This window comes from Otolemur garnettii, unplaced genomic scaffold, assembly GCF_000181295.1.
Source record: "Otolemur garnettii isolate 467f Iridium unplaced genomic scaffold, OtoGar3 scaffold00087, whole genome shotgun sequence".
NCBI classification, from domain to species: Eukaryota; Metazoa; Chordata; class Mammalia; order Primates; family Galagidae; genus Otolemur; species Otolemur garnettii.
The window spans coordinates 262,787-285,761 of NW_003852482.1; the positions used below are offsets into that span (position 1 = coordinate 262,787).

The 22,975-nt window shown below is 48.9% G+C and overlaps 1 protein-coding gene across 4 annotated transcripts in view; it reads right to left on the minus strand.

Moving 5' to 3' along the window:
- Nucleotides 1-562: 562 nt before the first annotated feature.
- EHMT1 (euchromatic histone lysine methyltransferase 1) overlaps nt 563-22,975 on the minus strand; it is a 173,052-nt gene continuing 150,639 nt past the window's right edge. For all 4 annotated transcript variants that reach the window (XM_012808299.2, XM_023516087.1, XM_023516086.1 and 1 more), the window contains exons 19-27: nt 20,566-20,720; nt 19,464-19,631; nt 19,103-19,247; nt 18,227-18,304; nt 17,057-17,172; nt 15,738-15,824; nt 15,134-15,212; nt 2,104-2,279; nt 563-1,938 (exon numbers count right to left, since the gene is read on the minus strand). In XM_012808299.2, coding sequence (XP_012663753.1) covers nt 1,758-1,938; nt 2,104-2,279; nt 15,134-15,212; nt 15,738-15,824; nt 17,057-17,172; nt 18,227-18,304; nt 19,103-19,247; nt 19,464-19,631; nt 20,566-20,720 — 1,185 coding nt within the window. In that variant the 3' untranslated portion in view covers nt 563-1,757. The remainder of the gene's footprint in view (nt 1,939-2,103; nt 2,280-15,133; nt 15,213-15,737; nt 15,825-17,056; nt 17,173-18,226; nt 18,305-19,102; nt 19,248-19,463; nt 19,632-20,565; nt 20,721-22,975) is intronic.

Consider the following 22,975-nt stretch of genomic DNA (forward strand, 5'->3'; position numbering starts at 1 on the left):
ATAAGGGCCAGCTTCACGTGTGAAACACAGAGCTGACCAGGATATGGGGTCTCCTGGAGCTGTCTCACCAGCTTCCATGATGACGCCCAGAAGGGAACAGCTGGGCACTGGACACATTCAGACAGACACACACACACACATGAACTCAGTACTCGTGCAATCAGTTGCACACACACTCCCACATGCAAACTCACAAGCACACACGGACACTCATTCATATACTCACAAGGATACACAAACTTAACACACATGCAATCAAGTGCACACATTCAGTCACAGACCCATAAGCACATGTGTGTGCATGTGCTAACATGCACACACATGGACACAAATATTCAAGACAAATCCACAGGCTCTACTAAAATCTTCCTGGGGTGTCCCTTGCTCAGGGACAAATCTGGGGTGAAAAGGAAACTGTACTTCTGTAGACATGGGCCAAACATCTGGGCCTTGCCCACCAGCCCCTGGAGTCTTTGTCTGACCCATGAGTGCTGTACCCACATGAGAAGCACGGGTATTTTGGAAAGACCAGCTGAAACGTGGTGTTATAATAAAAACCTCATTTAAAGTACTTCTTTTTTTTTTTATTGATTTCATTGAAAACAGAACAAGAAATGGTCTGAGCCAAAAGACTGCTCTTAAAACTGTCAAAAACATTTTAACAGAAAAAATAAACATGACTGCATTATGAATGTTTTAGAAGAGTTGCACAAAAAAACCCCACTGTTACTGCACTAATTACAGTATTTAAAAAGGTATATGGAAAAAAAAAGAAGAAGAAGAAGAAGAAGAAGAATATGACCTGCCAGGCCATCACACAAAAGGTGATGGCAAATTTATTCACGCTACAAGACTAACATTTTAAAAAAAGTTTCTTCCTGCATTTTATTCTAAAATCACTTTGTTCTCTTTATACAGTTGATAGTTTATTTTCACATGGTGAGTAGAAACCACACCAGAATCAGCACCGTTGTCTGTGTTTTGTGTTTTTTTATTTTGTTTGTCCTAATGTTCAATAATGGTAGAAAATAAATCAGTTTATGCATCATCATAGCATGTGGCTTAAAAAAAAATCAACAGAAGGTGCCAGCGCCCACAGAACTGGCGGGGGCTGGTATGGAGTCCGCCGGCACCCACCAAACCACTTCCTTGAAAAGAAATGCCAGTTAGAGGTTCGATATATAGGACTAGATATAGGATTCCTTTTAAAAAGCAAACCCACACTTTCTCCAAAGTTAGTGGTGGGCGTGGCCCCTGACCTCTCCAAGGCCATGATAGAGACACTGTCCTCTGTGCACTCCCGAGAACCGGCACCAGCCACACAGACATGGGCAGCTGGTCTAACGGAGCAGCTTGCAGTGACGGTGGCTTTGTTGGGCACCACGCAGAACAGTTTGGACCAGACAGGAGAACAAACCAGTCTAGTGGTGGAGCTAGGACCTCAGAGATCAGAGGGAGAAACAAGAAACTCTGCAATGACAAAGCCACCATCAGAGACTCACAAGGTTATGCCAACATGGAATCCCAGTGTCTTCCAAGGTGCAAGGCAGCCTGAGCACTGGGCCCAGATGTGAGGCCTTAGCTCTGCCAACACTGCTGGGAGGTGCCCACCCCTGCCTGCAGGCCACTAAGCCTGGGACTTGCAGCTTCACCCCGACCCCTCTAGGAGTCAGCGGAGCAGCCCCTCGCAGGCCAGTGCAGAACCCTCCTCTCTAAATACGGTGCCGACAACATCTGACTCTGGAGCCTGCAGCATCTCATAGGGGGTCAGCAGCAGCTGCGGAGCTGGTGTCTGGCAGGCCGTTTTCCTGGGCCTCCTGGGCCGCACTGGCCTGTCGCTGGGCCAGGGCTGTGCTTGAGTGACGACACTTGGCTGAGCCGCACCGGCAGCTGAAGAGCCTGCCTTTGATGTCCCAGAAGCGCTCTCCATAGTCAAACCTGGGGAGAGAACAAACTCAAATCCCACCAGCACCTCCCAGGGGGTCACAGGCAGGTTCAAGCCTCCTTACCCCACTCTAGCTGTTAGGTTCTGGGTCAGAGGTTGCATGTCTGCCCCAGCCTGGCGCCCACACTTGGGACAGAGCAGGAGCGGGCAGCACATACCCCAGCTGCTCTCCAGCCTGGATTGGGCGGGTGCTGAAGAAGGCAATCCTGGGGAAGCGCAGGTCCTGGTGGGACATGAACACGCGTACTGGCACCAGGTTGGGCTCGCAGTGGTGGTTGATAAAGCGACTGACATTGCCGTAGAAACGTGCGTCGATGCAGTACACCTCACCATCCTGGAAGGTGAGAACGGGGCTTTGGGCACACCTGCCGTGCGGGACCCACGGGGACAGCCCCTGTGCTACCCAGCAAACACTACCCCTCCACACCATGACCCCAGGACCTGGGGTGGCACAAGCTGTCCCCTCATCAGCCGCCCTCAGGGCTTCCAGCATTGTGGGAAAAACTATTCCAAAGACAAACCTTTTACCTGGATAGCACTGCCCCAGCCCAGTGCCTCTGTGGCTTCTTGGCACCACTAAGAGGAAGGAGGCCAGGGCAAGACCCACCCAGGCAGTGCCAACAGGCCAAAGGGACTCAGGAAAGGCAGAGCTGGCACACAGACCACACTGTCCAGTAAGGACCACAGGACTGGGCAGCTTCTTACACACTTGGTGGCAAGGGTGAAGGGTGGAGCCCTCAGAGCTTCACAGAGTCCTGGCCAGCCAGGCAGGATAGAGGGCAGGTGGGGTAGAGATTAGAGGGGAGGGAGGGAAGCAGTGATGGGATGATAAGAGGTCAGCTCAGGACAGCACTGGGCCCTGGTTGCCCTCAGGAGAGTCTGAATGGTGTCTGGCCACATACCACTGGATCCATAACATGGAAGAGACTGAGAGTCCCACTAAGCCAGTGGGCAGAGCAGAGCCTGGGTTCCAGGTGCCTACAGCCTCGGCCCTGGCATCTCTCCTGTGCTGGTGCTATGCGATCAGGGGCTCTGGCTGAGGGCAAGGCAGGGAGAGCCCCACCTGACCACATGAGCCCTTTAAGAGCACAGTTGTCGTTGGAAAGACCCCAAGTGCAAGCAGCTACTGCCAGCCTGGACAGGGGCTTTATGGGGAGGGACAAGGATGGCCCTAGCCACCAGCTAGCAGGGGGACTGGTACTACATGATGCTGCAAGTGTATGGAGCTGGGTTTTTACCACCCTGCAGGAGCTGGGCCAGAACCTCAGCAGGTGCTATCTGCCACCACTAACTTGTTGGTGTATTTGTTATGCAGCAATGAGAAACAAATGCAATGTCTGTAAGCGGAAAGGCAGGTAAACTGGACATGAGGTGTAAGATAAGGCTTACTCTAGGACCTGCGTCCGTGGAGGGTGGGGCTTGCTGGTCCAGGCCACTCCACTGATACCTGGTCATGTCATGATAAGCATTAACCAGAAGCCAAAAGATACTCAGGGGTAAAGAGAAATTTAAAACCCAAACCAGCAAAAGTGTGACACTTGGACAAGAGGCAGATCTCTGACAGGAGAGGAAACCTAGAGAGTCCGGGACATCAGAGCTGGAGACAGAAGAGCACTATCCATTAGGACGTCCAGGCACCACTGTGGGAGCGGAAGTCAGCTGTAACCACACAATCAGAGACTCAGCAACCCCACTTCTCAAGATTTAAATATCCAGGTGACACGGTGGATTTTGCTCTCTGCTTGTAGGCATGAGGAATTAAAAGAATCTATACATGACCCATCCCCTTCAGAGAGTGGCTCTTGAGACACACACAAAATAAGCACGTGGTGCTAGAGGCTGCGCAGCAGCGAACACTGGGGCTCCACCCCAGGCCAGGCGAAGGTCTGTCTGGCCAGAGCACACAGGTCTGTAGGAGGGGACCCTCGGTGCTTCAGAGGTGAGAGTAGCATCAAGGTTAGTGGAGGCAAACCTCTGACTGGCCCTGACCCAGACAGAAGGCAGCCGTGAAAGAACTGAACAGACAGAGACGTTGCCAACTGGAACGAGAGCACAGCGACTATGCAGGAGGCAGAGCCTACAGCATGGGGCAAGTCAAGAAAGCAACAGAAACCACAAGTTGGAGAAAATGAGAAGTCTCCTGACAAGTCAGCCTCAACAATCCAAATAGCGTAATATATGTGGCAAACTGAGAAAATGGACACATTCTAAAGAGAAAAGAAAATCGACTATATCTAGCCTTGGGATGAACCAGATATTGGGCTAAAGGATGAGAATTTAAAGTAGCAACTAAGGTTACCTCAATGAAGTAAAACAAAGCCATTTCAGTAAGTGAAAATCTCAGAGACGAGAAGTTCAGAGGAAAAACAGAAAAAGAATCAAATGAAAACTCTACAGTTAGGTGTTGTAGTGGGCACCTACAGTACTAGCTACTTGGGAAGCTGAGGCAAGAAGATCACTTGAGCCCAAGAGTTTGAGGTTGCGGTGAGCTGTGACACCATGGGGCTCTACCTGGGGCAAGAAAGTGAGACTAAGTCTCAAAAAAAGAAAGAAAGAAAACTCAATTTACATCAAAATCTACTAGCTGTTAAATCTATCACTAGATGGGTGAAAAGACCCTTGGAGACCTGTATGATTATTGTAAGAGGTCAAATAAAATGGCCTGCAGTCTTACTGAGGGCTCCCTTGTAGGCAACAGCAAAGGCTGAAATTAACCTCAATGTCCCAGAAAGAACAAGAAAGATTTCCAAGTAGTAATGATACACAGGCAGCCCCCAGGGATGGGCGAGACTTGCTCCTGAGAACACCTTTAGGGCCATCTGTATGTAACTGGGGACCTGGTGAGAAGTGCACATGCAGTAATAAAAACAAACACCACCACATGGCTCACTTGGAATATCCTGTACTGCAATGATAAGTCACAGAAACTACTGAGTTCTTCTTTTAATTCAAACAAACAATACATAAAACAAACTCATACAAAAGGTTTCAGTAGGAGAAATTTTAAAAGAGAATACTAAAGGTTAACACTCCCTACACTCCACCAATGCTAGGTAATAGGAATGTCACACTTATTTTGATCTTCTAACCAAATCAGTAATAACCTTCCGATTTTGACACTTAAGTCCACACACAGCTTGTTAACAGGTGTTGCTCTCATCGAAGCCTGTTACTCTCACTTGCTCCTTTGTCGCTCCTTTGTAACAGTTCTGACAGTGGCTGAAGCCTCAGGTTGTTCAGTGAGAGATGTGCTGGCCTTTCTCCACAGGAATGTTTATCCCTACTTCCATCTCTCTGTGGTCACTTTTCTCCACAGGCATGCTTATCTCTACTTCCATGTCACTGTGGTCACCTCTCTCTTTGCTGCAGGCTCACCTGGACATATAGTGGACTTTCACTTTGGAGGCACGGTCATCAGCGTAAACACAGACTCACAAAATCAAATAAAAAGGTTAAGACACAAACGACCACGTACACAAGGAGCTCAGCCACTGGCATAAAGATGCTGCTCTGATGAACTATGTATACCATGTACAGGTCTGTCTACATGCACTAGAGAAACTAGTCCCTGAATTATTAACTTAATTATTTAATTATACATCACCCTTTTGGGCACCTTGGGAGACTGTTTGCAAGCACAGGATGTTGAGTCGGGCTGTCCATAACCCAGGCTGCTGGCACTGACTTTCACAATACATTGTCACATGAGAACACACACACACACACTATACCACTTTCTGTGTAAGAAAAGAAAGGAAATAAAAACTACACGTAAGTACTTTTTCTGTAGTTCTACAAATGGTTACCTGTTTGGGTGGGGCAGGTGCTATGGTCAGAAGGTGACAGTGTTAGGAGGTGGAGCTCAGCCCCCAGGAGTGGGACTGTGTCCTGTCCCCAAAGAACTGTTTCACCCTCTGATCACACGAGGACACGGCCACGGGTGCTATGAGCCAGGAAGCAGCGCCCTTCTCCCCCTCCCACATCCCTGCCATGCTCACACCATGGGATCATGGTCTCAAGAAGGCTGGGACTGTGAGAAATACATCACTGTGATTCCCATGCTTGAACCTCACAGCACAGCAGCCTGAAAACACAAAGAAAGCAGGTAACGGATGCAAAGAAAATGAACAGAAGCAAAATTTTTCCTAGGAGGAGCTTTTAATATATTTTTACTTGTAAAGTATGTAAATATTTTACATGTTCAAAAATTAAAATAGGTCAGGCATGGAGGCGCATGCCTATAACCAGAACACTTTGGAGGCTGAAGTGGGAGGATCCTTGAGCCCAGGAGTTGGAGGTTGCTGTGAGCTGTGATGTCATCACTACACTGCAGCCTGGGCAACAGAGCAACTCTGTCTCAAAGAAAAAATTGGTAAAATATGACTTCAAGTACTACAAAGCATAGTACTTTGTATATCCTTAGTAGAATATAATCTAAGGACAAAACAAAACGTAAATGTCATTCAATATCTGTACTGATTTTCACTGTTATCAGTAATATCGCTAGTGCAATCAGCCTCCCAAGTAGCTGGGACTACAGGAGCCCGTCACAGTGCCTGGCTATTTTTTGGTTGTAGCTGTCATTGTTTGGCAGGCCCAGGCCGGATTCAAACTTGCCAGCTCCAGTGTATGTGGCTGGCTCCCTAACCACTGAGCTACAGGTGCCGAGCCTGCTAGTGCTATTTTCTAAGTATTTAAAGTTACTTAAGAAACTAAGATCTTCACTGCAAGAGATATAACTTATAAAGTCAAAAAGTTATGTAAAAACTCTATACTGTTAAATCTGACTTCGAAATACTAACATGAACACACTTCTAAAATTTTGCTTATTTCACAGCCGTCAGCTGTGTTCTTTGAAAAGGGGTCTTGAGACAATGCAGACCGAAAGCAATGAGCTCCCTGGGTCTGATTCTGACATCTAAAAATCCACATGGCTGATTCCAATCATGGGCAGGGAATAACAGACAAGGGTGCTGCATACAGTGGCAGGAGACGCCTCCAGGAATGAAGCTGTGCCTTGAGGTCAGTCGCTCTAAGTCCCTGAGGCTCTCAGGAGGAATCAGGTCTGGGCTGAAGGTGGAGCAGACACTGTAGGCACTGGCACATTCCTCACCTCTTCCACCCCCAGAACAAATAAGAGCTACAGCTGGCCTCATGTCAACAGCTGGGTGCTCTGCCTTGCCGGCAGGGACCTAACTCAGGGACCCTCAGGGGAGAGGGGACATTGCTGGCACGTTGTCCCTGAGCAGGTGAGGATGGGTATGACTCCAGACAGCAGCAGAGAGCTCAGCAAGCCAACGTAGGAGGGGGCACAAGAGCAGATTGCAGATGCCAGGGCTCAGGCAGGGCACCTGAGGAAGGTGGCACTGGGTGGGCCAAGAGCCCTAGCTGGCCTCTGGATTCCCGACAAGTGGTCACAGCTGCAATGGGGCAGCAGTGGGTCAGAGGACAATGGAGTGTGGGAAGTAGGGTGGCCCTGAAATGTCCAGTGACACTCACCTTTCATTGTGCCCCCTGCTGCAGCAGCTCTCTCAGGATGGGGGCAGGGAGGTGAGCCTGTCGTCCCATGCCTACCACTGCACAGCCAGCCAGGAGACCATGAGACCAGACCCACTGACTATGTCTGCTGAGGGCAACTAGGAGGTCCAACAACATTATAAAAAAAGAAAAGAAAAGGTCTCGTGCAGGACTGCAAGCTGACAGGGTAGCAGAGGGCACCAGCACGTCCAGGAGCGAGAATGAGGCGAGGAGGAGCTCCCAGCTCGTGGGCTGCTTCTACAAGGAGGGGCCAGGAGACAGATGTACAGTTTCAGCACCACTGCAGGACCAGGGACCAAAGGCTGGGGTCTAGGATGCCATGAGGCCGCTTCACTGGGAGGGAACCCTGAGGGCTGTACCCAAGACATGGGTCACACAGGAGCAAGGGTTCCTGTGCAAGCCCCCAAGATTTACGATTTAAAAATCCTTATCCCAAGGTGATGGCATTTGGTGGTGGGGCCTCTGGGAGGTGACCCAGTCATGACTGGTACTGGTGCCCTGTGACAGGGGCCCCACATAAGGACACAGATATCTGTCTGTGGACCAAGAAGCAGGGCCCACACCAGACACCGACTCTGCTGGTACTTGAGATTTGGACTTCTGGCCTACAGGACTTCAAGAAATAAATGTCTGGTGTTTAAGCCACCCAGTGATGGTCATTTTTCATATCGGCATGAACCACTGAGACAGGTCCCCAGGAATAAGGCCCCTAGAGGGAAGGCGGCTGTAGCTGGTGTAGCCACGCTGCCCACAGTTCCAAGACACCTGAGCTACTGGAAATGGACAAAGTGGCCCAATATACTTCTGCAAATGCAATGTTTGCCATCCAAACAAAATCTAATAAGGAACACGTGAGACAAGGGAAAAAGAAAATAAGGAGAAAAATACCAAAGTGAGAAAAAGACTCCCAGTGATGTCAGATGGTGAGGGCAGCTGGCCCAAGTGGGGAGGAAGCCACGTGGGCAAAGCCCAACCATGAGTCAAAGTGATGCTGCATGGTTCAAATACACACACCGTTAAAAGGCTAATGATGACGGCATACAAAATCAGATTATTCACCACATCAAAAAAAAAAAAAATTGAGAAAAATCAAAAGATAATTTCCAAAGATTTGGAAAAAGAAATTAACAAAATTCAACATCAATCCCTGAAACTCTCTGAGACAGAAAAGAGAACTTCATTAATCTGATAAAGCTAACCCAAGCCTTGAGCACCAGCATCACACAAAACAAGGGATTCTGAAAGGGCACAACCACCATCACCCTGCTCCTAACCATGGTGCAGGGCTTAGCCCCAGTAGACAGACAGGAGAGTGACCTGCTTACTGATGACATGATTACGGAAACAGAAGGCAAAGAGCCACAAACATTAGGCTCCTAGGTATGAAATGTCCGATTTCCTTAAGCAGTAAATTTGACAATTGATATCTCTGACATTTCACATTGATACTTCCTGTTTTGTTTTTATTGCGAAATACATCCTTATTCTTTCTTTCTGAGACAGGGCCTCAAGCTATCCCCCTGGGTAGAATACCGTGGCATCACAGCGCACAGCAACCTCCAACTCCTGGGCTCAAGCGAGTCTCTTGCCTCTGCCTCCCAAGTAGCTGGGACCACAGGCACCCACCACAACACCCGGCTATTTTTTGGTTGCAGCCATCATTGTTTTTTGGGAGGCCCAGGCTGGATTCGAACCCACCACCTTAGGTGTATATGGCTGGTGCCTTAGCCACTTGAGCCACAGGCATTGAGCCCATCCTTATTCTTTCAAATGTGTATTTTAGCTTGTGATTATCTTTCAAGTTTTGGGAAGTTTTTGTGAGACAGAGTCTCCCTCTGTCATCCTGGGTAGAGTGCTGTGGCAATCATCACAGCTCACAGCAACCTCCAACTCCTGGGCTCAGGTGATCCTCCTGCCTCAGCCTCCTGAGTAGCTGGGACTACAGGTGCCATTACTTTCCCCTTCTAGTTTTTCAATTTTTAGTAGAGATAGGATCTCACTCTTGTTTAGGCTGGTCTCAAAATCCTGAGCTCAAGGGATCCTCCTGCCTCAGCCTCTCAGAATGCTGGGATCTGCTGCACCCAGACTTCAAATGTCTTTTTAGAGGAATCTTTGGGAAAGCATGGATAAGTCAAAAATTCATGTCACTTTTCAATGAGCTCCATCGTGGGACTAATGCAGCGCAGATAGGTAGAGATACTAAGAAAGAATCTGGGAAGCATAGCTAATGAGCACACAAGATGTCAATGTTCTGTTCTGGTGATTTTAACCTTGAAATGAGCCATGTGGGCAACCTGAGAGCAAGGTGGATGATGATGACCAAAAGCTGTAGTGGAGGCGAAGCCACCTGAACCTGCACTTGACTTAAGTGGCAGGATCTGACATCACTGTCTAACACTAGACCACTTGAAAGAAATCGGCAGGTAAAGAAGCTGAGTAGATGGGTTCTGGCTGTACTAAACAAGCATCAGAAGAGAGACTGTCTCAAAGCTTCCCTTTCTTTGATTCATAACATGACAGTGAACCATTTCTACACTGTATGTTACATGTGATGGGAAATGGGTTCTTCTTGACAATCACAAGCATTTGGCACAACAGCTGGATAAAGACAAAGTTGCCCAAACAGTCCAATTAATTATGCTTCTTGTTTGAGATGTGATTAACCATGGGCTTTTGATTTGAAATTGAATTCTTTTAAGATTTAATGATCTAATATATTATAATGCTCAATATGTGATTTTAGGTCACAGGTTAAGAAGTTAATTTTAAAAATATAACTATATTTCTACATATCAAGCAACCAGGTGTGTGTGTGGGGGAAATGTCATTTAGAAGAGCAACACAGTATCTTAGGCAACAAGGTCCCTGCTTCTAACTATGATGAGACAGCTGGACTTGCCCTCCAGACAAAAGCAGTTACAAACCCTGCAAAACCCATGGGACAGAAACCAGGAATGACAGGACTGGCCCCATGGGACTGTCCATCATGAAGTTGGACACCACTCACAGGACCCAGCAATGAAGTGAAGACACCTCCCCCTGGTCCCACAGGAATGTTTACAGTAGCTCTGCTTGTAAATGACCTCTAACAGCCCAAGAACTCACCGGGGACAAGTCTGGGGCCCTCACACAATGGGAGCTTCCCAGAAGAGACACCAGGATACTTCCTGCAGGAACTGCTGGATGCCTCTCAAACCCATTATGCTGAGGGAACAGTCAGACAAAGCCACATGCTGTGGGACCCACTGAGACAGCCTCCGGGGAGGGCACTGCAAGAAGCAGGTCTGGCCCACAAAAACAACCCCTCCCTTTTCCAGCAAGCACTCAGGGCCTCATCCTCCCAGGGCCTGAATTTCCACAACTTGGTGAGTATTTACTAACCGCTAAGGTTAACACCACTCGGGGTAGGGATGGCGTGCTTTTCCTAGTGACAGAAAATAAGGCAAGAAGGCCCTAACCAAGGCACAGTACAAAGACTAGAAACAAAAGTTACAAAGACCAGAAAAGAAGTAAAACTGTCTTTACTCACTAATGACATGAGTATGTACAGAGAATCCTAAAGATATAATTTAGCAAAATTAATATTAAAAAACCAACTATTAACAATTGGAAAATGAAATTAAAAAGCAATGTCATTTCTAAGAACATAAAGAGCACAAAATAGGAATAAACTTAAGGAGATGTGGTGTAAGATCTAGACACTGATCACCACAAGGCTCTGCTAAAAGAAAGTGAAGAACTGACCCAGTGGACAAACCAGATGTGGCGACTCAGGGCCCCAGCAGACCTGCAAACATGGGGCCACAGCACAACAACCTACATACTGTGCCTCCCTGACACACGGGCTCTCAGACACACATAGGCATGAACAGGACACAGGAGAGCTAAATAATTGTTTGAAGAAGCCTAGAGTTTGAGGACTTTACCTGGTTTCAAGATTTACTCTAAGCCTACAGTAATAAAGAGAAGGGGGCACTGGTTTGAGAATTAGGAAATAAATCAAAGGATCAGAATATATGGCCCAGACACAGGCCTGCATCATTATTATTATCCAACCAGTTGCCCTGGAGCATGGGTCCTCAAACTTTTTAAACAGGGGGCCTGTTCACTGTCCCTCAGACCGTTGGAGGACCGGACTGCAGGTCCCGAGACTAGTCAGCTGCTAAGCAGGACAGGTAGCGGCGGCAAAAACACCTAGTGGGCCAGATAAATGTCCTAGGTGAGCCGCATGTGGCCCGCAGGCCGTAGTTTGAGGACGCCTGTGCTAGAGTAACTGTATTCACACTCACAAGAGGGAACTCAAGCCCTACGTAAAACCATACACAAAAGTTACTTCAAAATGGTTCATGGCTTGAGTTAAAGTTTTTTTTAGCTTTTGTTTTATATAAAACTTGTATAGGAGGATAGGAGAGTATCTTCACAACCTTCGAGTAAACATGGATGCCTTGAGACACAGTACTAGACATTAAAATAAAATCCTAATCACAGGTCCAGCGCAGTGGTTCACGCCTGTAATCCTAGCACTCTGGGAGGCCCAGGTGCGTGCAGTGATTGAGCTCAGGCATTGGGAGACCAACCTGAGCCAGAGCGAGACTCCATCTCTAAAAATAGCCGGGCATTGTGGAGGACGCCTGTAGTCCCAGCTACTTGGGAGGCTGAGGCAAGAGAATCGCTTGAGCCCAAGAGTTTGAGGTTGTTGTGAACTGTGGTGCCACAGCACTCTACTGAGGGTGACATAGTGAGACTCTTATCTCAAAAAAAAAAAAAAAAAACCCCTCCTGCTCACCCTTGTAGCCCCAGCTACTTAGGAGGCTGAGATGGGAGGATCACTTGAACTCAGTAGTCTGAGGCCACTGCACTCCAGCCTGGGCAACAGACTGAGACCCTGACTCACGACAGACTAACTTCCACTCCAAGAAAGACATTAAGGAAATAAGGAGTTTAGGCGCAGACTAAGACAGAAGCTCGCACACGTGTTTAAGTATATAAATCTGACAGAGGACAGCAATCAGAGCACATAAAGAGCTGTCACAACTCAAAAAGACAAGTGGACAATTAAAAGCAGGCAATACATTTAAAAAATTATTTCACAAAAGTTATAAGGATGGCTGATTAAGTACACGAAAAAACATTCAACATCACCAATCACCAAGAAAATGCAAATTAAAATTACGATGTTGAGAATTTTCATTTATTATTGGTGGGAACATGAAGCCACTTTGGAAAATGGGTTAGCAGTTTATCTTTTTTTTTTTTTTTTTTAAAGACAAGATCTCACTCTGTCACCTTGGAGTGCCATGGCATTATCCCAGCTCACTGCAGCCTCAAACTCCTATGCTCAAGTGATCTTCCTTCCTTAGCTTCCTGAGTAGCTGGGACTACAGGCGCTCACTACACCTGGCTGGTTTTTCTATTTTTTTTGTAGGGACAGGGTTTCACTCTTGCTGAGGCTATTCGCAAATTCCTGGCCTCAAGTAATCCTCCTGCCAAGGCTTCCAGTATACTAGGATTACACAAGTGAGCTGCTGAACCTGGCCTGGCAGTTTCTTTTAAAATAAAACACACTCTTATCACACAGTAGGTTTACTTCTAATAGCAAAACTGGAAATGAGCAGAGGTCCATCTGCAGGGGAGTGAGCACAAAGCAGCACATGGCCAGCAGGCCACTGGCAACACAGAGGGGCCAGCCTGGGTAAACCATACACACCAAGAGCCCAACACAGGATTCCATTTACAGAAAATTCTAATGCAGGTAAAACTCATCTACAAGGATGGTTGGGGAGAGGCGATTGCAGGGCCTCTGAGGAATTCCTGGGGTGATACAAATGTTTCAAGTCCTATTGAGGTGGTGCTTACAAGGGTATGTACATGTGTCAAGACTAAAACCATACATTTAAAAGAAGTTTGATGACATATGTAAATTAATTATAATAAAGTAGACCCAAAAGGAAATAAAACCTATTTAATTAAAAAACAAACAAAAAAAGATATTTAAGATCATACGATAAGAAACCATAAACGTTATTGGAGCTAAGGAAGACCTAAGCCAATTAAGAGATAGGCCATGTTGATGAACTAGCAAACAAGGTGGCAAAGCCCTCAGTCTGCCCTAACCCCATCAACAGGTTAATGCAACCCAAGTCAAATCCCTATAGAGTCTTTATAGAGACTGCCCAGCTGATTTCAAAACATATGAAGAGATCAAGAAGAGCAAGATACTCCTAAGAGTATCTAAGGGAAGAAGGGAAGAAGGCACAAATTATGTCAATGAAGATGACGCAGTGCAGCCCAGCCCGAGTATGGTCTCAGGCAGAAGCCCAGGCACAGAACCTGAGTCACAGCAACAGTAGCACTTCTGAGCAGCAGGAAGAGGATGGCCTGAATCCAGCAAGCATTAGCAGGAGCCGCACATAAAACCTGACCCTGATCTCCACTGTGCGGAAGAGTGATGCAGCTCTGTAGACAGACCTGAACGTGAAGGCAAATAACACAGCTTCTGGGAATACTTGGGTTGTAAGAAAATGTAGCTAGGACATTACAAAACCTGTACTGAGGAAAAGATTGATAAATTTGACCATAATAGAAACAAGAACTCTGTTCATTAAAAGACATCATTAAGAAATTAAAAAGCCATAGAGAAAAGAAGGCATCAGCAGCATATACCAGTGACGAGACCTTTTGTCAGAATATATGCTACTAACACACAGAGGGCAGGTCACCCTACAGAGGGACTAGGATAGGCAGTCTACCTGGGGACCCCTGCGTGGCGCATGCGCACTGCTCCTGTGGAGAGCCTAAGTACAGTGACTGGTCAGGATTCTGCTTCTCTTTACTTAAACACAAATCCTGCCACAGCTACTCCCTAGAAGGTGACTGCAGGGGCCAGGGCCAAGGGTCAGGTGGCTATCCATGGGGGCACTACTGCGATAAGGCCCACCCTGGGTTCACCCCCCTCTCCAGAGGCAACAATGTTGATCCTGTGGTCTGGTGGCTAATGTCAGAAATCAAGTTTTAGGGGTTTTTCAAATAGGCACAGGATGAGTTCAGTAGTAGTGATGGGACCAGGCTAAGAGGGAGGCAGTGTGATGGCTGAGATGGGCCAGTTGCTTTAGCCCTGTCCCAGCACCCCCTGGGAACCTAGCTCCTGGAGTCTGGCATGCTCCCACATGGTTCTAACCCCAGGCAGTGGGGTGCTGGTGTGGAGCTGTGGACATGGGGACTAGTGCTGGACTCTGGGCCTGCCTGTCTGTGCACATGCAACGCCCTGCCTGATGGTGGCTCCATGCTGTTTCACCTAGTCACCGTCAGACACAGGCCCGGCTTAGCCTCTTAGAGGCTTGCACTGGATGACCGGCTAGGGATTGGGGGACTGAAGTGCTATTCCGGAGGCCACACCCACACACAAGGTGGGCGGCTCGCTGCACATGCCCAGGGCCTCCCCCACCAAGGGTCCCTGCTGATAGTGCCATCTGGTCTGCACATAGATTGTGGCCCACCAAGTGGTGGAGTCCAGTAGGTTGTGGCTGAGTGCTCTCACCTAAACAATACCTCTGAGTCTGATCTGTGCCTGGGGCACCTTCCCAGACCCTGCTAGAAGGTTCAAGGCTTGTAGCTCACTATCAGCTCTTTAATACCCCTCAGAAGGCTTACCTTATTGTCAAGATCAAAAAGGTAAGAATCTTCTTCCCGAACGTCGGCTTCTGAGTCGGAGATCAGCTCCCCGACATATCTGCAGGGTGGGGCAAGGCACCAGGTGAGAGCTGGCAGAAGCTGAGTGTCACTAAGCATAAGCAGGCCAGCACCTCTGTGCCCTTAAGATGAGAGAGCAAAGCCCCAGAAGAGTATGCCATCAAATGTTTGGAGACTTTGGCTTGTAGGTCCCAGAACATGATGACAATGCAGAAACTTCTGCACTGGTGGCCCGGCAGACTGAGAGCCCAGAGTGAGTCTCCCCTGGAAATAACTGATGTCAGGTGACATCTTAAATGCGTTCACAGGCAGTGAGAGAGTCGGTGGCAAGAGGGCTGAGGGCAGCATGAGCTTGGCTTTCAGGGGCACCCAGTTGGTAGGCAGCTGGAATGGCTGTGATTTGGCATGGACAGGGTCTCCACAGCCCCTCAATCCTTGCTGCTAAGGACCAGGAGGGACACACCTGCCCTCACAGGGGTTTCATGGAGCAGAGACACAGATAGCCTCTGTCCCAGAAACGGCACTTGTGGCCAGTGGATCCAGGTCAACCCAGGGACTCACTCACTCGCAGACAAAGGTGCCCAGGGGAATGTCCTGCAGAGACCGCACACCCCAGCCCATGTCCCGTGTCCGATAGAGCTGCAGCCTGGCCCTGGAAAATAGTGAGAGTAGAGATGGCTTGGGACACAGCCTCTGCCACTTGCCACAATAGTTAGCAAAGCCCTGCCGTGGGTCCAGCACACAGAAAGAAACAGGTTCTGTGTTTGATACTCTGTGTGTGGCCGGTGTCCACTCAGGGGCCCCACGCTCCACACCAGCCTTCAACCTTGGCAAGCTGCCAGCCCACTCCCTGCCTCATTTTCCTTACTGGGCCTGGTCCACCAGGCTGCTATGAGAACCAAAGGACTGTGTGCCAGGCAAGTCCTCCTGCTGGATGTCAGGCTGCTGGACACCTGTCAGCTCAACAGCAACATCCCCAACAAGGGGCCACATGGGCTCCTTAGGGCTGGGTGGGTGGATGAGCAGTGGGTGTGAACCCGGCTGGGTGAGGCCTCTAAGAGCCACGTGCCCTGTCTGTGTACCAGTGTGCTGTGGTGTCCCATGGACATGGGAGCAGACAGAGCGCCTGTCCTCTGCCCCAGAACTTCCCATTACACAAGACACAGGCGTGTGGGCTGGTCACCAGCACTCTGTGCCCCAGGCCAGCACAGACCAAGGGTGCTGAGATCAAAAAAAGTCACAATACAATAAAAATTAGCATTCAGCTAAATTCATGGTATGCAAAGTTTCCCCAATAATTCAGGGGAAAACTTAGGTATTCTAATCTCAGACATATTCACAGAAGGACAGTTCAAGACCAGAGCCCAGAATGGGAGAAAAGAGAGCCTGGCTTGGGTGATGAGGGGAGGTGGAAGGAGGCAAGCCCAGTCAGTGGAGGGTGCTGGGTGACCTGGACCACATGCCCATGCAACTCAGGAGGGGGGAATCCCTGCCACGTGAAAGCACTGTCACCTTCCTGCTATTGGAGAAACCCCCAAATACAGAGTATTTAGAAAATAATTTAGACACTAAAATAAAATTGTGATAACCCTAATCTGCTGAAGACTGTGTGGATGTGATAATAAAGGCAACCTATGCCAAGACTGTCCCTCTGAACTAGTGAAATGACTTGACCATCTGTTCCTCCTCTTTAGCCTGTCTCTGAGCTGGTGAAAAAGTTTGAGAGGATAAAGGGCTCAGAGGTTAAGTTGTCAGCTCCAACCACACACACACACACACGTGTACACATACACTAGGTTCTCTTCTGTGGGAGTGGTCTCCAGGCTCACCTGCACCCCACAAGCACACACTGTAGGTGTGTGGGGCATGAGAAGTGTGTCTCACCTGAGGCCATTCTGCACAACGCGGTTCCGACAATTCCTCCAGCAGGAGCAGGCATGGTTACACTCAAAGATCAAGGGAGGCTCTGCCATGTTGAACTCTGGCAGGAGCCGGCCATCCTGCGGACAGAAGAGTTGTCAGGCCCAGGGGTCACTCATAGGCTTTTTGAAGGAACTGATATCAACTCATTTTTACAAAGTGCTAAATATGACCTCAAACGTAATTGAGAATGACTGTCAAACTTCCACCTCTGAGGACAAGAGGGTCCAGCTTTGCACTTCTGTCTGACTGGAGGCTTCCATGCAGAGGCCCACACAGAGGTGTAACACGAGACTGTGAAAGCTCCCCACATTGCTGCCATCCTCAACCCCCAGGAGCCATGGCCTTCCTCTGCCCTGTCCTTTCTCAGCCCTGCTGGCCATGAGGCCCTCCCCTTCTCTCAATGGGTCAGCACCTCCTGGACCCTCCTGTGTCCACACCAAGCCCCAGCTCTGCAGGGACCCACTTTTCTTCTACACCCCGATGCCAGGTGGGTACAGTAAGTAGGTGTGGATGGCACCAGGCAGCCAGCACTACTCAGGCCTGACACCTCAGAGGCTTTCTTCAGTGTCCCTGCCAGGGCCTCTCATTCAGATCATATACACTTCCAGCCTACTCCCTCTAGAGCCCACTTTTGGGAAGAATCTGCCTAATGCCTTCACTCCCAGCTTCTGACCTCACAAAACCAAAAGCCTCCCCATGTATCTACCTTAACACTCTCTCTCTGAACTGCACCTGGGCTGCCAGGGTCTTCCTCACCTCAGCTGTCTCCACATCTGGCTCTGCCTATCAGCACTTGCTAGAAACTTCCACGCCTGGGTCTCCCTGGCTACAGTGTCTGCTGACCTCACCCCACCCATCCCAGCCCCACTGGGTGTCTCAAGCCACTCAGACTGGACAAGCACAGAGCAGGGCTCACCAGACACTGACAGGATGATAAGCCCGGCCTCCCCACCTTGGCAGCCCTCGGCCCACAGCCATGCCTGGGGACCTGTCCCTCTCTCCCGAAGTCACACCTGCTCACCTCTGCCACCCTCCCAAATCTGCTGCACAGTCTTAGAATAAGAGCCACTTTGTCGTTTCCTAAGTCACAACCCGCAGAACTTACGGAGCCCACACAAGCAACCTCCTTACCTTGTCATACCAGCAGCGCACGCTGAGCTGGCCGCACATGCAGTTGCTAGAGGAACAGTCGTCCACGCACACACAGTACTGTCGACAGAGACGTGCAGCCGTAAGCAGGGAAGGCATGTCCTGGCCCTCCTGCTGCCAACCTGGGGTCTGATCTGATGGTGCTTCTCAAGAACACCAAGGAAGTGTTAGACCACTTCCTTGAACACCAAGGGCTGCACACTTCCTCTTAGGAAGAAGAGGGCTCGGGCCAGAGACAGACACTGAGGACTTGTGGGAGGGCCATGGGTGAGGACGCTGCAGAGGGAGGGGACGGGGCCTATGACATGGCAATAGGTGACATGGGGACAGTTGATTGCTGGCGGGGAAGGGTGCTTCCAAGAAGGAGCTAAGGAAACCCCATTGCCCTTGAAGTGAGTAGTGCCACAGGTGAGGTGAGGAGATGGCACCCTGTGAGCCATGGCCACTGGGCAACTCCTGTCCTGTCATGGGAGACAGGCATGTCTGTTTCAGTTAGAGAGGGAGGAGCCCCGTGGGCTCAGAGGCAGGAGCTGGACTGGGTGCGGATACCCAGAGTGTCTGTCAGGTACCACATGCAGCTGCCTGGGATGAGGCAGTACCAGGCCAGGGGCACTAGTTTCTGCTATGAGGCCAGTAAGAGTCCTCAGAGGAGCAACTGGAGGGCCCAAGGCTGTGTACAAAATGGAACTCAGGACCTTTTTTCTGGCAGATCTTTATCTGCCTTCCAGCTCTTTCACGGGGGCAACAGCAGAGAGAATGGGTATTCTGGGCAGGGGTGTGAGAACCTGGAATCCCGGGCTCCCCAGGCCTCCAATGGCCCCAGCCAGACCTGAACCTGCCCCTCCTCCCTCCACTAACCTGCAAATGCGTGATGTTCCTGTCGATGTTCATGGGGGATGTCACGCAGCTCTGAGAGACGTACTTGTAGTTGCTGGGGCATGGCTCCCCATCCACCGCATTGACACAAGGGATGGGGATCCGCTCGTAGCCTCGAGCAATGTCTCTGCCACGGGAAAGGGTGAACATCACCTTCCACGGTGACAAGCCCTGCCCAGTAGGGGTGATGCTCCGTGTGACTGGGCACCAGCAAGCTCCGGGGCCCAACAGTTTGGACTGTGGCCTGAGATTTCAGCTTTCGGAGAGGTTTTCATCCCAAACTCTCAACGACCCATTTATCAACAATCTACTACAGAAGGGCCTATTCCCGGGGCCTTCTCACCTGCTCACCGTCTTCTCCACAGGGATGGGCCTGTCAGGGGCTGAGTCTCGCAGAGCCTTGCTCATCTGCAGGGCTCCCCACACCTGGGAGTTGAGGCTTGCACATTGCAGAGGTGTCTCTCCCTCCTTGTTTTTTAAGGTGACATCTGAATCCCGAGAAAGAAAGAGGCTAAAAGAAAAAATGTAAGCCGACAAAACATACAAATCTTAATGTAACAGATACGAGATTTATAAAATGATGATAGTCACTACAAAGAAAGAGAACACGATTTATTTTGAAATGTTTATAACAAGTTTGTTCACCAATGACCCTAAAAAGATAGGTTATAACTCACCCAAGAGTACACTTCCCTGTTCCCTTCCCACATCTAACTGTCAAAGTCAGACTGGGGGAGCATGTAAAGAACTAGGGATGGTATGTGATTTTTCATTCAAATTCACCCTCAAGGATAAAAAGGGAAGTGACAATGGACAGCCCTGCCCAGGGAGATACATGCCGGTGGCCCCAGTATCTGGAAGTCCAGCGGCTGCTGCACACAGAGCCCACGCCTTGCCACACTGTCGGTGAGGACCTCAGAGGGCATGTGCCCACATGCCACACTGACCCCTCATCTCCACGTGAGGTGGGCAGCCAAGTCAGGATGTCCTGTCCTGGAGCAGTGCCCTTCCCCAGGAATAGAACAGACATTGCAGCATAGGACCCAGACCACAACCTGGACGTGAACAATTTACAGCAGGTGTGTCAGGTTTAAAGCGGGCCCTGAGCAGCAAGCACCAGCCCGTCTATGGTCTGCCCTCTCCCGGGCAGCACCAAGAGCCTTGAGGGCTCAGAGCCAGAGCCCCCAAAGCAGCCCTGTCCCTGAATTGCCTTTGTGGGCATTTATCAGCCTCTCGATAGGGCATTAGGTCTGAGATGCAGCAAGAGATGAAGAATTTGGGAATATTTCCTGCTTATTACCCCTAAACCCAAAATAAACCACAGCTGATCTCAAAGATGGGCTGGGAAAAACCTCTCTCTACTGAGAGAAGCAGGGAGCTCTTCTACCCTGGGCAGCACCTTGAAGGTAGGGCGGCATTGCCCATCTGAGCAGCACCACACTCACACCACGCAGTCGTAGCGGTTCTCCCGGGCAGCGATGTGCAGGGGTGAGTCTCCATGGACATTCACAGCGTGGAGGTCACACTTGGCAGCCAGCAAGATCTCAGCTATGTCCACGCAGCCAGAGAATGCCGCCCAGTGCAGGCATATGTTCTCCTCCTGAGCAGAGACATAAGTGAGCCCAGTGTAGGGGTTTCTGGCTGGGTGTGGGACGTAGTGCCCAGGAAAGGCGGTTGCCTCACCCCCTCATCTGAGCAGAAGTGTTTGGTGCATTGAGCCAGAGAAGAGAGCCAAGTACCCATCCAAGTTCTGGGGGTACTTCCTTTCTATTTTATGTATTCATTATAAAAGTACCACAATCATAGCATAGAATATTTTTAAAATAGAAAAAAATCACCCAGAATTATAAACCCTACACACAACATGTTAACACTTAGACTTTTTTCTACTCATGTTAAAAAATTACATTCATTTTCAGAGTTATAGTCACAGGGTAGGGTAAGGCTTCTGTAAGATTTGAAAAAGATGAGCAAATCTGATTACTATTTTTCTTTAAAATCCTCTATAAAATAAAAACTTTAAAATGAAGAAAAGCTGGGAAAATATTTGTGTGACATATAAAACATGTAGGACTTATTACACTTATTACAGTTTATTAGAAGTCTGTAATTCTGAGAAATAAATGTGCAAAGGGTATGAAAATAAAACATAAAAAAAAGACAAAGTAAACATAAACTCAAAAAAAAAGTTCAACCTTTGCCAGACAGCCAAGAAGCAGAAATTAAAACAATAAAGTGATGTTTAACTCTGTGATCCTAGGAACAACCTGGCAGCAAGTGGAATGAAAGCAGTTACTTGCACCTCCTCGTCCTGCCTGCCTGACCACGGCACCCCCAGCTGGGCCACTGCATGTGTACTCATCACCAGATAGTCCCCCGGGCTCGGCATCTTTCCTTGCTGAATATTTTATTTCTATTACTAACTGTGGGATATGGTGCCTGTGAATATTTTAGTACTTTCCTATTTCTGAATTATTTCTCAAGGGATCGCTGGGTTAGAGGTCATCGCTGCTCCCGGGGCCATGTCTGAGTGGCGTGGCTTGCTGTGGCCTTCCCTCCTCCTTCAAAAATCACCAGCAGTTGTCACAGATGCCACAAGCACAGCTGGGCCTGACTGTCACTCTCATCAGGGGCACAGGAAGCTCAGCACAGGTCCCATGGCACTTGCATCCTCTCTTTGCAGACCCTGGTTCCTCCGAGGGCTGGCCTCGGCCTAACCCCACCCCCATTGCTCCCCTGGACCATCCAGGGGGGCTCTGTAGGTCCTGGGGCACCAGACCCAAGGGAGGAAACACTTTCCTGCTCACACAATCTCCCTCCCAATTTCTACACTGTGAGGTCAAATCAGTGCTTTTTCAGCTCAATGAACATTAAAAAAGATAAAAGCAAAACAGAAATGGAACGATCCTGTCTCTCTATTACCCTCATCAACAAACAGCTACCAGCCCCAAGCACAGCCTTTATTGTTTTCTCCACTTCTAAAAGAGAAAACTAAAAGCAAACTCCTGGTCAACCTTAGTATTTTCTGAAAAACTTTAGCTTATTTGGGTCTCTCTCTTCTGGATGTTATTCTTAGTAGCTTTTCTCTCTTTCTGCTATTTGTTTCTGGTTTCCATCCTCTATACATTTAGAAGTTCCCTGAACAAAAAAATATACTGTATCCTTAGGGGATTTTTTTTCCTTTTTCTTTTATCAGAATGATTTATGATTTTATGACCACAACTTCCAACTGCCCTATCCTGGGATTGTTCGACTACCTTTCTGATGTCTGTGCTAAGCTGCCACAGGCCTGACTTACATCTTCTGAGCATTCTTATTTTTCAAACAGCAGAGGTAGCTTCCAATTTCTGCAAAGACAGCCTAACATAGACTAGATTTACCCTCTCACTTGAAAGAAGAGAATAAAACAAAATAGTTAAAATGTGTCAGTGGTTGTCAAGATACTAACAGGAGGCAATGAAGGGCTATGGCCCCTGAGGGGTCACAAGCAGGGACCTTCAATGCCTATCATTGCCTGGAGACTCTAGCCATGTGCAGGAGGGGCTAGGAGGGCCCTGGTGCTTGGAGCAGAGGACGCAGCTCTCAGAGAAGTTCTAGAGGCCTGAGCACTCTCACCACGGCACCCAGCAGGGCAGTGGTGACCTCACACCTGTGTTAGGATGTGCTCTAAAGCCAGGACTCATCCCCCAACCCACATAGCACACACTCTTGGCTGTGGGTCACAGCTGGAGGACACAGAAGGAACCTGCCTCAGTGGCTCCAGACCCACCTAACAAACCTAAAAAACAAAGTCCAAAATTTGACCGGTTTTAAGTAACAACTATGTCCCAGAACAAAGTTCAAAAATATTTATAA